Consider the following 14,816-nt stretch of genomic DNA (forward strand, 5'->3'; position numbering starts at 1 on the left):
AGAAATGCACATTTTGTAGTATTTTGTTGCCATCACATTCAAAATGAGCCGTCATCAGCCCCACCACCCTGCTTTGGAATAAGTATGGTTGGATGGTCGCTCTGTATATGTTGACATCGGTAATATTCAATTAAATACATGGGTTTAAAATATTTATTTTCATTTATAGTATCCTGAAATTTTTGAAAATGCTGATGTACATTCAGCATTAAATTAAAAGCAAACTAATGCAGAATGATTGGCTGCCTCTCAACAGCAGAACCAGTGGTATCTGAATTAATGTGTGACAGTGTGAACAAGGGGCTTGGAATGGATCAATGTGTGTCAGAGGATGACGCAGAAATGCCAACCACTCTTCCTGGTGTACATTTTAACTGTCATAGAGAAGGTGGTCAGTCTTAATTTAGCAATGAGCTGCTGAGCAGGAGAGGGAGGGGAAAGTGCTTCAACATAAAATCCACCAATCAGGAGCAGACACTTGTGCATTCACTACACTGCTTGAGTGACTGTGGTGGTGTAGCCCATGCCTTCTAATGAGTATTTAAACTAGAATGAGAAGTGTCCAAATGCTTTTATAGAGTAGGTGGCATGGCATGTACCATATGTAGATACTTTGAAGGGGTGTTTCTTTTGATACAACTAATTATTTATTTAAGGACCCATATATGGAGCCATTTTGAATATTTTATAGTCTTGACTAAAATATATTAGTGGGTTGATGCACAGATTCATGTTTTAATTGCAGACTGAATGTCAGTTAATGTTGGTTTGTCTTGTAGGAGGAGCTTTAAGTACAAAACTGGAGTGGAAGCTCAAGACATGAGACTCATTTGTAGCTAAGGACCAAATGTTTGATATGACATTGTCTAACTCCTAAAGAACATTTTTGTAGTTATTTGTTAATTTTTTTTCCTATTTTTCTAATAAATATGCTCTTTTGCACAATGGCATTTGTCACTTTACTGGTAAGCAAAGAAACACAAGCACCAGGTGGAAGCGTAGAGCTTCCGCTGTTTGCTTCCACAATCAAGCCACACCTCAGTGATGGACAACTACAACTGGAAATCTGACTAATTTAGCCAAGAAATTGTTTGTGGCAGAGTTTTTACAACACTATAATTTAGTCAGAATAAAGTCATTATTTTAAACAAAACAGGAGATTCACACAAAGACAATAGTTAAAAAACAAAGTACAAACTTTATTATTCTGTCTTTACAAAGGCACAAGCCTCTTTATCCCCACATTTCTTAAAAAAAAAAAAAAAAAAAAAAAAAAAAATAGCTTTCTGATGACCATATAGCATTGACAGGTCTAAAAAATTAAAAAAATAATTACAGGGAACAAGAAACAAGGGGGGAAAACTGAGCTGCAAAATGCAAGACTAGGGATACCAACAATACATTAACAAAGACAGGATAAATGATGCAGTAAAAAAAAGGAAAGGTAAACGTGACAAAATTGAGGACTGACATGGGGGGAAAGGGGGATACACAGCTGTGCGGTATTTTACTCATAACCTCAAGAGCTTCAGCTGAGGAGATGCCCCTTTACACTTAAGAGGCCAACTCCAGTATAGTACAGTAAGTGCTTTGTAATCTTGACCCCATTTAGTGATCCCAAGGCCCTCCCCACTTTTCTGACAATCTGATATGTCCACAAGTTTTGTAGCGTACAATACAGAGTGTAAAAGACAGATGGAAATAAACCAGTTCTGCAATTCAGCAGAATATTTTCCAATGCAGATACCGAGCGGAACTGGTTGAGGCTCTACAAACAGCAGAGCATGCAAATGTTTTCAACATCTAGGAATCCACTTCCTATAAAGATAAGTGTCCCATGATTCAGTTTCACTCATTTCAGTGTAGCTGACATCAAAAATTTTTTAAAGGGAAATTCCATAAGATAAATCATTATGCGGAGTGTTCAGTTGAACACATCATCTGTTCAGCACTTCAAAGCTCCTCTTATGCATTTATGGAGGGGGACGAGTTTGCGTCTGAATGCTGTGATGTGTCAAAAGTCCTAAATGGTGCCATGTATGTATTCGGTTTAACTGTTGAAAATAACAGGAAAACTTTGATACAGTTTTATGGAATGTCATCTCAATGTGGAATCTCCCCCCCCCCCCCACCATACAGCTCACATTAAGGGGCCTAAATGGTATCCAATTTACACGCAAATCTAACCAGAAGTTAGTATTCGGATACTGTATGAATACTTTGAACAAGCAGTTAACAGGATCACGTGAATACAATTTATATACTAGAAACACAATAATTTTTGAGGCCAACTTCAAACAAACATAATAAACTTAGACAAAATAGTTGAATATATATTTTTCCACACCCTGGGTGTTTACAAGTCTGATTGTAAAACTGAAGTGAAAACCAGCGGGATTCAAGAAGCCACCAAATGGCCTGGGTGAAGTGTCCAGGTTTTTCCCTCAAACCCCATGGCTGTGTTAAGGCTGGCCTCACAGTGCCTCCTCGCACCCATGGGCTATTAATAAGGCAAACTGCTGCCTCTCTCTTCTAAGAGTCAGTCTGTCAACTACAATTTCCAGGCTAAAGAGCGCATATAGAAGAAGAAAAACTTGAGCAAAATCATGTAAATATACAAAAAAAAAAAAAAAAAAAAAAAAGAAGGACAGATCTATATAAGGAAATGCATAGAGCATATGTAGTCTATCCAGTCGCTTCCATGGCACTCTGGGCATTTTCCTCATATTTTCAGCCAACTGCTTGATATGATGTTTTCACAATTTGGACAGAACAATATACAAATAGGGGCTAAAAATAAAAAAAAAAACTTAAGATTGAGCAAAAGTGATTGTATGTCAGTCATAGTTGTATAAAGGCAAAAGTGGTGGTGTTGCAGACTTCCAGAGTCCAGAGCACCACTGAGCCCTGCTGCTTCAAAACAGTAAAAGGGACAAACACACTTGTGGATTACTCAATCGGCCCCACTGATGAGCTTATTTAACAAGATAGGTGCTTCTATAGTCAGGAGTGCGAATGCTAAGAAATATCAAAGCAATTATTTCTTTTTTTTGTTTGTTTTTTTTTGTATTTTTGTTTAGTTTTTTGGGTTGTTTTGGTAGGGGAACACAAGATAAAGAGGACACAGGCCAAAGACATATGTGGGATTACTGGGAACCCAGCCCAGCAAAAACAACAACAACAAAAAAAAAATAGAGTTGTGAACAAGTAAGTGCACTCTCATCTTATCCCGTGAGCACCAGTGAGCCATAATTCTCAATGTTTTTTTTTTTTTTGTTTTTTTTTTAACTGTCTGGCTGAGCCTTGGAAAAAAAAACCCCACAAAAGTAGACATAACAGGAGTAAAAATTACATTTCTTTCTCAACACCAAGCCTAAAAGGTGGAACTTTCGGGCACTCATGTCAGCTCACAGTGTCTCTCCAAACAGCTCAGATGGGTCTCAAGCAAAGATGTTTGAAAAGATGTCCATCTTAATGAAAAAGCTCATATGCTGAGTGGTGGCGCCACACCACTGGGTTCTTCGTTGACTTGATTCCCCTTTCATTGATCAGTCACATGGCTTCAGGGCTGTGTCAAAAGAATAGTCCTAGTAGTTAATGGAGATGTTTAGCAGATATTCAAAATTCTAGTATCCAGTTTGACTGAGCATTTATAAATCAGTCAGCAAGGTAGTAGTTCTAATAATCTACAGCTCGACGAAGAGACATGAGTTTGTGCAGGTGAATGAGAGAGCAAGGGCTAGAGATAAGTAGAAATAGATGCTGAAGAGACTTCATGTGTGAGTGTGTAAATGTAACTGGGCTGTCTATAAGAGTAAATATCCTGGTGTGTACAGAAAAGAAGGACAAAACAACAAACAAATTAAAATAAAATAAAATAAAAAGAACGAAGAGTGCTTCCATCTGACTAACAGCCCTGTTAATGTCCGCTGAACGAGTGTGCTGTGAGTTTGTATCTTCCTGTAGCCCTCGTCTGCTAGGGCCTTTTGTGTGGAAGTGTGTGTGTGTAAGTGTGTGGTAAGCAAGAATTCAGAGAAGAATCAAGGCAGTGAACAGTCATCAGGCCCGTCGCTGTTTGAGGCTGTGTCTGAGCCAGCTGCATCAGAGAGGACACGTCCCGAGGTGACGATGACTGCCCTCCGCTGCTCTTCGTCGCAACCCTTTCCTTGGGTGCCCTCAATGTGCTGGATTGCCTGGGGGTATAGAGGGAGTACAGGATATGTTAGTGACAATAGCACCCTCAAGTGTTCAGATCAGGGGGATTTTCAAAGACCTTGGGGACATTTTCCATTAAGACAGAAAGAAAGAAAAAAAAAAACATCTCACTTGAACAATGGTGTCCAGGTTCTGTCGAGACGTGGATACTGAATTGATAACTGATGTTGGGCCCATGGCTACAACAGTAACATGATGGGGTTGAGCAGTCTGACCAGGTGCCGGGACAATGACTGTGGCATGGTGTGTAGGTGCAGGTGGGGTTGCTGGGGCCAACACCTGGTGGAAAGGCACAATTATTGCATGTTATTCTCATGTAAACACTTTACTAACAAGTAACCTAAACACATTGATTTGAGTCTTAAATCTGAGTCTTGAGAGGGTTCCTGAACTGTGGAAGACTTCATGTGTGGTTCAGTGCCAAAGATCACACACCCCAGGGAGCCCAACCACTACAGACCTGTGGCCCTGACTTCTCACTTGATGAGGACCATGGAGAGGCTCATCCTAGCACCACCTTCGCCCACTGGTGAGCTCAGTGCTGGACCCCTGCAGTTCGTCTAGTGGCCCTGCATCTGAGTGGCCAACACTGTTGTCTACCTGCTGCACCAATCCCTCTCTTACTTTGAGCAGGCAGGAACACTGTGATGATCATGTTTTAGACTTCTCCGGTGCTTTCAACACCATCCAGCCTGCACTGCTCAGAGGGAATCTGGAGTGGACGAGCAGCTGACTGCGTGGACCATCGACTACCTTACCAACAGACCACAGTATGTAAGGCTCCATGACTGTGTGTCTGATGTGGTAGTCTGCAGCAAGGGGGCGCCGCAGGGCACATTTCTCTCACCCTTCCTGTTCAGATCATACCCTTCAGACTTTAGGCACAACTCGGACCATTGCCAGCTACAAAAGTTTGCGGATGATACAGCCATTACTTAATGCGTGTCAGACGGAAACCGCCAGGAATACAGGGGAGTGATCAGCGAGTGTCGGTCGGTGTGACACCAGTACTTTGCAAATCAACGCCAGCAAGACAAAGAAGATAGTCATAGACTTCCAGACAAAGTTACCCCCTACCACACCGGTAAACATCCAGGGAAAAGACATTGAGACAGTGGACTCTGACAAGTACCTGGGTGTTCACCTCAACAAACTGAACTGGACCACAAACACAGACATCCTGTATAAGAAGGTCCAGAGTTGACTCCATCTGCTGAGGAGAATGAGGTCATTTGGAGTATGCAGTACTCTGTTAAAGACATTTTATGTCCATCGTAGCATTCACCCTCTTCTATGCAGCGATCTGCTGGGGTAGCGGTTGAACCCACAGGGACAGGAGCAGGATTGACAAACTGGTACGGAGGTCAAGTTCTGTGCTGGGATGTCCTCTGGAGCCCGTGGTGGTGGGCAAGAGGAGGATATTAGCAAAGCTGGCATCCATCATGGACAACCCCTATCAACCTCTGCATGAGATCATGGTGTGTGGAGCTGAGCAGCTCCTTCTGTCAGAGACTAAAACATCCTCACTGAAGATGTTTTGCAGAGTTTTCGTAGATCATTCATCCCGACGACAGTTAGACTCTATAACGCATCATGTTATGAGTCACTCGTACACTCTACCTCCACTGTTACCACTTCACATACACATAATGTACCTCATATGTGTGTAGACAGTTATGTTTGTATGTATGCGTGTATGTGTATATATGTAAAAATGTGTTCATGTATAAGCGTATACATATACAGTATGTGTATGAGTAGATACGTGTATGTGTGTGTATATATGTATGTCCATACATACACAGATTCCATAATCCTTTCTCTATAATGCACACTGTGTTTGCCTGTATGTAGAACACCAGTTACGGTGGTATATAATTTTTATTTTATTGTATTTGTATTTAATGTTTGGATTTTATATTTCGTTAATCTGCTTTCCTTAATGTTTTTCTGTAGTTGAGCTGTAGTAACACAAACTTCACCATTGAGGGATTAATCAAGTTTATCTTATCTTATTTCATATTATCAATGGTAAATGGTAAAAGTATATGTCTAAATAAAACATGTTTAGCGGTACATAGAAGTTATATTGTAAAAGAACTGTACTAACAAAGCACTTTTCCAGTCATAGCGCTTTACACTACATGTCCCGTTCACACACATTCATACCAGATAGGGACATCTGGAGGCAACAATTCGGCATGAAGATAGGGGAAGCCTGGAATCAACTCAAACCTCTTTCCGGTTGGTGGACAACTGCTCTTTCTCCTGCACTACAGCCGCCCAAATATACAAACATACAGTACTGTACTGGGTATGTTTGGCGTTTTTTTTTATTAATTAAACTAAGTATTGTCATAATCTTTTGAGAAATCTTATTCTTACTTTTTTTTTAACCTTTTTATGTATACAACATACAGTTAGAGCTGTAGATGTATATGAGCTTGATCAAGCAGGAGCACAGCAGCCATCACTAAACCTAAAGGCCACATCCCTTGAGCTCTATAACCATTTATTAACAGCAGCTTCTGTTACATTATTCATCTTCCTACCATTGGCATGAAACCTCTTCTCCCGAGAACAAGCAGTATGACAGCTTAATCTCACTCTTTAACAAAATCCCATAGCTGTCATCAAATGACAGCGCTAAAGACAACATCATTGGTCATTATTGGATTCCTTTTAATTGATCCATATAAAGCACCTCAATTTAAAAGATATTGTCTGGTGATATACAAACATGTTATGTGTTAAATACCTGAAGTGGTAAAAAGAGAGCTGATATGTTAGAATGAAGGTTAACTGTAGTTGTTTATGCCCATTCATAACAGTGCTGTCTGAGGTAACAGCACTCAGATCCACACCAAGTGTTTTATGGCTAATGTGGTGTGGATCGGCAGGCGTCACATGACGTTGGATTGGCACCACACTCAGTTAGGTCAAGCCTGCAGAAACAGGACACTGCAGCTGTCAGAGCAGAAAGCAGGCATGGCAGAAAGATTTGCAAGAGGCTCTTTTGACACGCTGTAAAACTGTTGTAGCTGTTGACAGCTCTAACTCTCGGCATGGAAAGGACGGACATGTGCAACCGTGTCTGAAATATGGAGATTATTCTATGTATGTGTGTTTGTTACTAATAACTATAACAAGTGCTGGCACCATCAAATCAAAGTAGAGACGAACCAATCAGCTTTTTTGGGGTTCCGATCCAATATCGGAAATTTTGACATCGGCTGATACCAATAATTTTACGTGAATGTTATTGTGATTATAATCATTACTGCTGTTGTTATTGTATAAGGTTTTATTTTGCTGTAGTAAACCACATATCACTTCTTAATAAGAGAGCGACTGATAAATTAAATGAATCCAGTTTAAATGTTTTCCAAAATAATAAGAAAAAAAACATTCTTAAGTAAATCAGAGACAAAGTCTGTAGATGTTGAGTAATCTCAATAAAAACAAAGGTAGTTATAATCTAGCAACTGCTTTTTAAATATTGAAGGTCCAAAGGAATAGTTGAAAGGGAACCAGGATGTATATAAATAATTGTGGAAACACTAGACAGTATCATCTCAGAGGGTTTGTTTCTGCTAAAGAAGACTTCTGATCATAGAAGCTGCTGCCTAATATAGCCGAAATGTTTTTATGTAGCTGATTTTGAAGAACCTACAAAATAGGACAGTGCTAGCTGCGAGTGTTTAAAATGCTCCACAGTTTTACGAGTATTAGTGAAAGCATGGTCAATACTGCACTGCGATATTAGGCAGTCATGCTCAACAAAAAATTACCACCCAAGCTACATATTCCCATGTCTTCCTTTACCTTCTTCATGCGAGTTGCATTGAGGATTACAGTATTTAACCTAGCAGACTTTTCCAAAATTAACTTTAATTGGTAGACCAGAATGATGAATTTGGGCGACTTCTCTGTGGCTCTAAGCCCTTGAGTTTTCACATTGTCTCCGGGAATTTACCACTCTGCTAGAATGCTTAACGAGCATCTGCTGCACACTATTTTCTCTTCAACTCTTAGCTGAACAATGTTTTACCCCCTTGGCTATACACATATTTCAAGTCGCCATATTGCTTTTTTATGTATCCAGACTAAAATATATCCAAATTAGTGTCATGCTACATTAGCGAAGACAGCACAGTTCCCATCAGACTTGTCAGTGCAGTTGTTCAATAACGCTGCGTCTAAACTAGAAGCTCGGAGTAAAAAACGAAATCATATATAATTGTTTAAATAACGAGTTTCATGAACTGATTCTGCGTCAACATATTTTGTTTGGCTTAAACCTGCATAATACTTATAATTTGTAAAAACACGACAACAAAAGCTCCCTCTGTGGATCGGTGAGGTGGATTCAGCCTGACATCTGACCAGTGAATCATGTTGATATCGGAGCCTGGTTTGATCAGATCGGTTCCAACTCTTATTCAAAGTCCACAAAAATGTTTTCACTAGAGGACTAAAGACAGGCATCTTAGGTTAGGATAAGTGGTTTCAAACCTGAGGGCTGTGTGCTGGAGTAAGGTCCCTCTCCAGCTGCTTAGGCTGCTGCAGATGGACAAGGCTCTGTGTTTGGGCCTGCTGCTCCTGGAACTGCTGGGCGATCGCCTTCAGTTTCTCTGGGTAGAGCTGAGCATCCAGGGAACGCATCTCGTATTCAAATCATGACATAAAATTATCATCATTGGCCACACTTTTCATACTAGTAAAACTGCATTCCTGGATGTGCATTTTCTTGCTACCTGATCTTCCAGCATCATTCTGACTGAGCGCTCCTTCTCCAGCTGCTGCCTCAGCTCGATCATCTCCCTCCTCAGGTCCTCAGTCTTTTCCTCCTCCAGAATGTCTGGTGAGCCAATCCCTTCATCTTTCTCCTCTGCACGTCTCCTTTTGGGTGAGGAACCACTTAATTCCTGGAGAGCGTAACCAGAAATGGGATATCTCGTTTAGATTAATCTTAAAACTGGTAACGATCCAACAAAGAAGAGCTTGGGAATGCCTCTGGACACAGGATGTGGATGTTTTGGAAGGGGCGTGCTATACCTGTATAATTCGTTTAAGCTGACTGTTCTGCTGCAATAGCCGCGTCTTCTCCTGCTCCAAAGTAAAAATGTACTCTGCTGTCTGTTGCAGGATGGCAGCCTAAAGAGCAACGTTAAAGTTTGGTTATGAAATCGAGTTCAGAATTTAAAAGCTGCGTCTAACTCTAATTCAAATCTCTGTGTATGACCCACCTTGCTGAGCTTTTCTCCATCGCTGTGTGGGATGAGTGTTTTAAGTGACTGAAATCCAGCATTGATGCTCTGCATACGCCGACGCTCATTGCTGTTGGCAATCTCTCTGCGAATTCGCCTCTCTTGGTCTCGGGCTGTTTCAGGGGTCAAAGGAATGTTGGCCAGACTAAAAGGAAGAAGAGGTTGCCATTAATTTAACATAAATAGTGAAGAAAATATAGATGAAGCATATGAGGCTATTCGAATAATTAGGATAACAGAAAATATGTAGCTGAAAATCACCTTCTACTAAACCAGTGCAGTATAACAAAAGGACACACCTGAATCTAAATTTCAATATTTAGCAGATTCAGTTCTTAAAGAAGAAATGCATCTTCCAGTACTAATAAAAATAATCCTTTAGTGGTATGGTATGGAGTCTTTATTTGTCTTAAATAATCCACATTCTTAGCTTAAGTTGGTATTTTTCCATATGTTCCATTATCACCTAACACATTAAGACTTCAAGGGAAAAAATTATCTTAGGCACAATACAGCTGAGAAAAACGTTAAATATAATTAAAATGTTAAATCTTCAGTCCTCATTGTAATTTAAGGCCATCATCGTGTAATCTGAAACATTTTTTAAATAATGGGCATCTCTCCAAAACAAAATACATAAATTAAAATGCAATAATGTTAAAAAAAAAAAAACAAAAAACCAAAAAAAAACTCCCAGGTCTGAAAAGGGTTCCCCAAACAATATGCTGCCGGTGGTTTAAAACAACTCAAGAACTGACATACCAAGAGAAGATGCATATGTTGTAGCTGATCTCATGTGTACATGTCCAAGGACGACACAAGCTCTGAAAAGCGCTTTACACAATTTACATTTACAATGCATGTATGTTCCGAGCTAACCAATGAAATGCATCCTACACGTTCCACTACTAATCTATTAAGTATTTACACATCTAAAATACTGCGTGGCAAAGCATGGATTATCCAACCTGTTACATAAAGAACATAACAAAACAAAGAGGAAGAAGAAATAAGAATTTCAGCCAATGTTTAGCTGACACACTCTAAGTGTGCCTTACAAGCAGCACACATTCTACAATGCATCTTACCCTTTGCAGGTAATTCCACCATACTGTCCCTGATATGTAATTAAAGCAGTGAAAAGCTTATCAATGCCTGCATACCTAAAATGTGGAGAGGAGCCATCATATACCAGATGCTGAGATTCAGCTGACGGAAAATTCTAAGCGAGCTTCTACCAACAACCTCTCTATCAGCCTCAGTATCTTTGGGACCTGCCAAGCTCTTATCTGTACTGACTCAGCTGCCTCACTGCAAACACTGGGAACAATTGTGCAGACACGGATGCGAAAAATAGTGTGTGTGTGTGTGTGTCTGCATGTGGTATTAAGTGTGCAAAAATACAGACACACAAAGCAACATTGCAGCAGCAGATCCAATACACACATCCATTGCCAAAACATGACCAACTGGATCACTTCATTTCACAAACACGGAATAACACAGAGGTATAAATTGATTAACGATTAAAAACTGGTAAAATAGTCCCAGGTAATTAAATACAACTAACAAAATATAGTATTAACGAACCACTCGAGCCAAATCCACAAGTCATCAGATAAAGTCATTACTCAAACTAAATGCAATTCACTTTTGGCTTTAGTTTCCTCAAATACAATAAACTTAGTAGTTTTTGGACTGTTTTGGTACAGAAAGAAGACATTTGGCGACACTATGGGACAAGAAATAATGACGAGAACTCGACAGTTTTTTTCTGACATCTTGCACACCAGACGTGAATATCAGATATTATGCGACAGTGAAATGGTGACTATTACTATTGGCATAGATATAAGAGTCAAATATGAGGCGCAATGATTATAGCCTTTACAACTCTTGACAAAATTATGTTCTCAATGATAAAATGTGTAAGAATATTTATAAAGTAGATTCAATTTATGTCCTTTCTTACGCGACGAGTTGAGTACAATGAATTCAGTAAGTATTTAAAGTCAGTTTAGGTTATTTTCCTTGTGTATTAAATCACGGTTACTTTTAACTGTTAAAAAAAAAAAAAAAAAAAAAAAAAAAAAAAAAAGGAGCAAGAAAGAGAGACTACATTTCCCGGTACTCCCTGGCGCGCTAGCAACAGCAGCAGATTCCTCCGCCTCTCTCTACAAGCAAGGCTGCGGACGTATCGAAGGGCCTTCCGCGACATACACACCCCCTTATTAATAACACCACATTTAATTTTCCTGCCTCCCCGCGAACACCAAGTGCGCTTTTGCTAGACAAACGGGAGGACGTCCCAAAATAAAATACCAAAATAAGGGTCCTCCGCCATCACATTGTCCAAAACCTCCTCCGTGCTCCAAGCAGACTTTTCCGTGTCCTCCGCCATTACAACAATGCGGCAGGCAGCATGGCAGAGGTGCGGGATGAAAAGACGCAGTGAAGGCGGCTCGATAGTGCGGACATGACCCATAGAAACACCAATTAAACTATTGCCACTTCATGAAGAAGCAATTTTAAAAGCAACTGTTCATGTTTATTTGAAGAGTAAACGATGCGAATACATAATTGAGCGACAAACACCAGACCACTCATCACTTTTTAGCACAAGCCACAAGCATGGCCGCACTACCCACAATAACTTAGGCTCGCTTTGAGCGAAATCAGTTACCCCCACGACGTGTGCGACGACAGCAGACCCTTTCAGAAAGTACCACACTCGTAGTATAACCTTTCTCTTTATTATGCAAATCGCAAGACCTACGAGCGACACAGAGGTTATTTGAGAATAAATAGATCAGGGACGCGCTCTAGAGCGGAGTAGCAGCGTGGTGTGCACGGAACCACGTGGTTTATGTTTGTTAGCCACAAAATACATCGATTTTGCAGGCAAATATGCAAAATGATAGCGCACAGAATATGCTGTGTTGATAGCAGAGACCTTAATGTGTTTATTCAAAATATAATCTCAGTGTTTGGCGATCATTTCTGACCGCAGCTGCCCGCGAGAGGGTCGTGTACACAATAACAGATCAGATCGAGCATGTTGCCTCAGCGACATCTCTAAATGCGTGTACTCCCAACACATGTCTTACAATAATAATACATCATGTTGGAAGAAACACATGTGGTATACCCACCTACAAAGACCACCAATCACTTCTTTCTCCGTTTTCCTAAAATGTTGCAATGAGGGCACCTTCTGAGTTGGTACCATGAAATACTCCATGCTCGCCTCTCGCCAGTTTGGTCCCCCCGGAAAAAAAAGAAGAAGAAAAAACACCAATCAGTCTCCACAGGATCAAAGAAAAACGATGACGTTAGGGAGCAAAAATCCCGTGATCCGACGGGTGTTAAATCCTTAAAGATTATGTGAACTCCTCGATCGTGTAATGTAGTTCTTTGAGGCTGCTGAGAGTTGTAATGTTACTCGACTTCCAGCTGATGGGGTTCCCTCGTTGTGTGTGGCGCTCTGCCTCTCTCTTTCTCCCTCCCCCTTGCTTTCTCCCTCTGCATGACCGTGTGTGTATGTGTGTGCGTGCAGCTGATCGGATGGCTTTCAAGGCGGGAAACAGCTGGTAGGAGTCACACACTGCACTACCAAAAGCCTCCTTCCGCAGAGACGGGGGACTGCGTGTAAACAAAGGACTATTTAGCGCAGGAATACACCGAAAAGAAAACATACATACGGGAAAATTAGTTTAAATGTCTTAAAAAGAAATGCAGCAAAATACAGACAGATCATTTATGATTAAATGGCGAGTTACAACAATCATCCAATTCTTAATTTGAAGTAGGTCTAGCTAATCTATATGAACAGAAATACTTCTCCTTCACATGACTAGTCGCAGTTCCAATAGGCTACCGTGTGTATATGGGCTTAACCATAATCATTTAAATCATTCATAAAAGGAGGGCTAATGTATGTTATAAAATCCCTCTGCGTTGGACGCATAGTATAAATCTTTCTTTGTACAATAATAACCCAAATGTCACCTGTACCGTGACCACTCAGTAAAAAAAAAAAGAAGAAAAAAAAAAGAGAGACTACCACAGGGGCGGACACTCGAACAGCTGCGATAAGCGAACAACAGAGATCAGCTGACGAGTTGGCAGCGCTGCACAGCAACAGCGCACCGGGGAGGGCTTTCAGGGACAGGCTGCTCCTAGCTGACAAGACACGCTCCGCAAGGCTTCATGTTGTTCACCATTTTGGATGCGAGCGTGGCTGCTGCATAGGGGGGGGGGGGGTTAATTATTTGTAACCAAATTTAACAAGTTTATCCTGGGAAACGGCGCGCTTACAGCGCAGACACAAAATGGGGGCTGGGAATTTGATGTAACACCCGGAAACAGCAGCGTGGTGGCGCATCAGTTATCACGGGTCAGTCTGGTGCTGCTGCAAGAAGTCGAGCGTTTACGTAAGAACACAGCTGTGAATGATCACCGGTAGAAAAAGGCTGGCAGTGATTACAGACTGTGTGGGGGAGGATTTTAAGGCATATCATTTTACAATGTAAATCGTGCTTCAAAATGAACAATAAAAAATATACACACACATATATATATATATATATATATATATATATATATATATATATATGTGTGTGTGTGTGTGTGTGTGTGTATTAATTATTTTAAAAATATATTTGTTTAAAATTGGGAATCTAACATCACCTTCAATTCAGTGGAAATGAGTACTCATTTCTCACGTTAAAAAGTGAAAACCAGACCTCCATAAAGATCTTAAGTTAGCTTTAATTTTAGTCATTAAGGAATATGAGATTAAATAACATAAATGTGTGTGTTTTGCATAAAACAGATCAAATAGCTATAGACTATTTTTTTTATTTTGTTTTGTCTTTTTTTTATTTAAAAATTTACACACTCTATAGTCAGAGTCTAATAAATGTCTTAGATCAGACATGCAACAAATATTTGGCCATTATGATCCAAATGGGGAGTTTTTAAATGATCATTTACCTATTGGAAATTTAACAAATGTAAACAAGTTGACAAAGAGTTGATGGGAGATTTTATTTCCATAAAAAAAAAGAACAACTTAACTTAACTTAAGAATTATACCCTATGAACATGAAGTTGTAGCACACTGTTCAAGCAAAACTCATCAACAAATGCAAAATCAGCAGACACACTTGGCTTTAATGTTTAGATTTTACAGAAAACAAATTCTTTGAAAACCACATATAACTATTAAGTTATGGATAAACTTCTTTTACAAACTTGAAGCTACTTAAGAGTTGCTTGCTTAATGAATTCGACATGTTTGTGTGTTGAAAGTCAACTACATAATTTACA

General features: G+C 40.0%; 1 protein-coding gene across 1 annotated transcript; it reads right to left on the reverse strand.

The window, feature by feature from the left end:
* Positions 1-1,178: 1,178 nt before the first annotated feature.
* tfap4 (transcription factor AP-4 (activating enhancer binding protein 4)) lies at positions 1,179-13,170 on the reverse strand. Its single transcript, XM_041972767.1, has 7 exons — positions 12,638-13,170; positions 9,465-9,630; positions 9,274-9,372; positions 8,973-9,143; positions 8,731-8,880; positions 4,327-4,494; positions 1,179-4,193 (listed from the first exon to the last, which is right to left on the reverse strand). The coding sequence occupies exons 1-7, from the start codon at positions 12,724-12,726 to the stop codon at positions 4,041-4,043; spliced, it is 996 nt and encodes a 331-aa protein (XP_041828701.1). The 5' UTR covers positions 12,727-13,170; the 3' UTR covers positions 1,179-4,040.
* Positions 13,171-14,816: the final 1,646 nt, after the last annotated feature.

This window comes from Melanotaenia boesemani, chromosome 2 (genome assembly GCF_017639745.1).
Source record: "Melanotaenia boesemani isolate fMelBoe1 chromosome 2, fMelBoe1.pri, whole genome shotgun sequence".
NCBI classification, from domain to species: domain Eukaryota; kingdom Metazoa; phylum Chordata; class Actinopteri; order Atheriniformes; family Melanotaeniidae; genus Melanotaenia; species Melanotaenia boesemani.

What these genes read in the sequence shown, in the direction of transcription:
- tfap4 (XM_041972767.1), bottom strand. Translation starts at nt 12,726, where the DNA reads ATGGAGTATTTCATGGTACCAACTCAGAAGGTGCCCTCATTGCAACAT. An exon ending in CTCCAGCACACAGCCCTCAG is followed by an intron (nt 4,495 to 8,730) that starts GTTTGAAACCAC and finishes CCTTTCCACCAG; the next exon opens with GTGTTGGCCCCAGCAACCCC. An exon ending in ACCTGGACACCATTGTTCAA is followed by an intron (nt 4,194 to 4,326) that starts GTGAGATGTTTT and finishes CTATACCCCCAG; the next exon opens with GCAATCCAGCACATTGAGGG.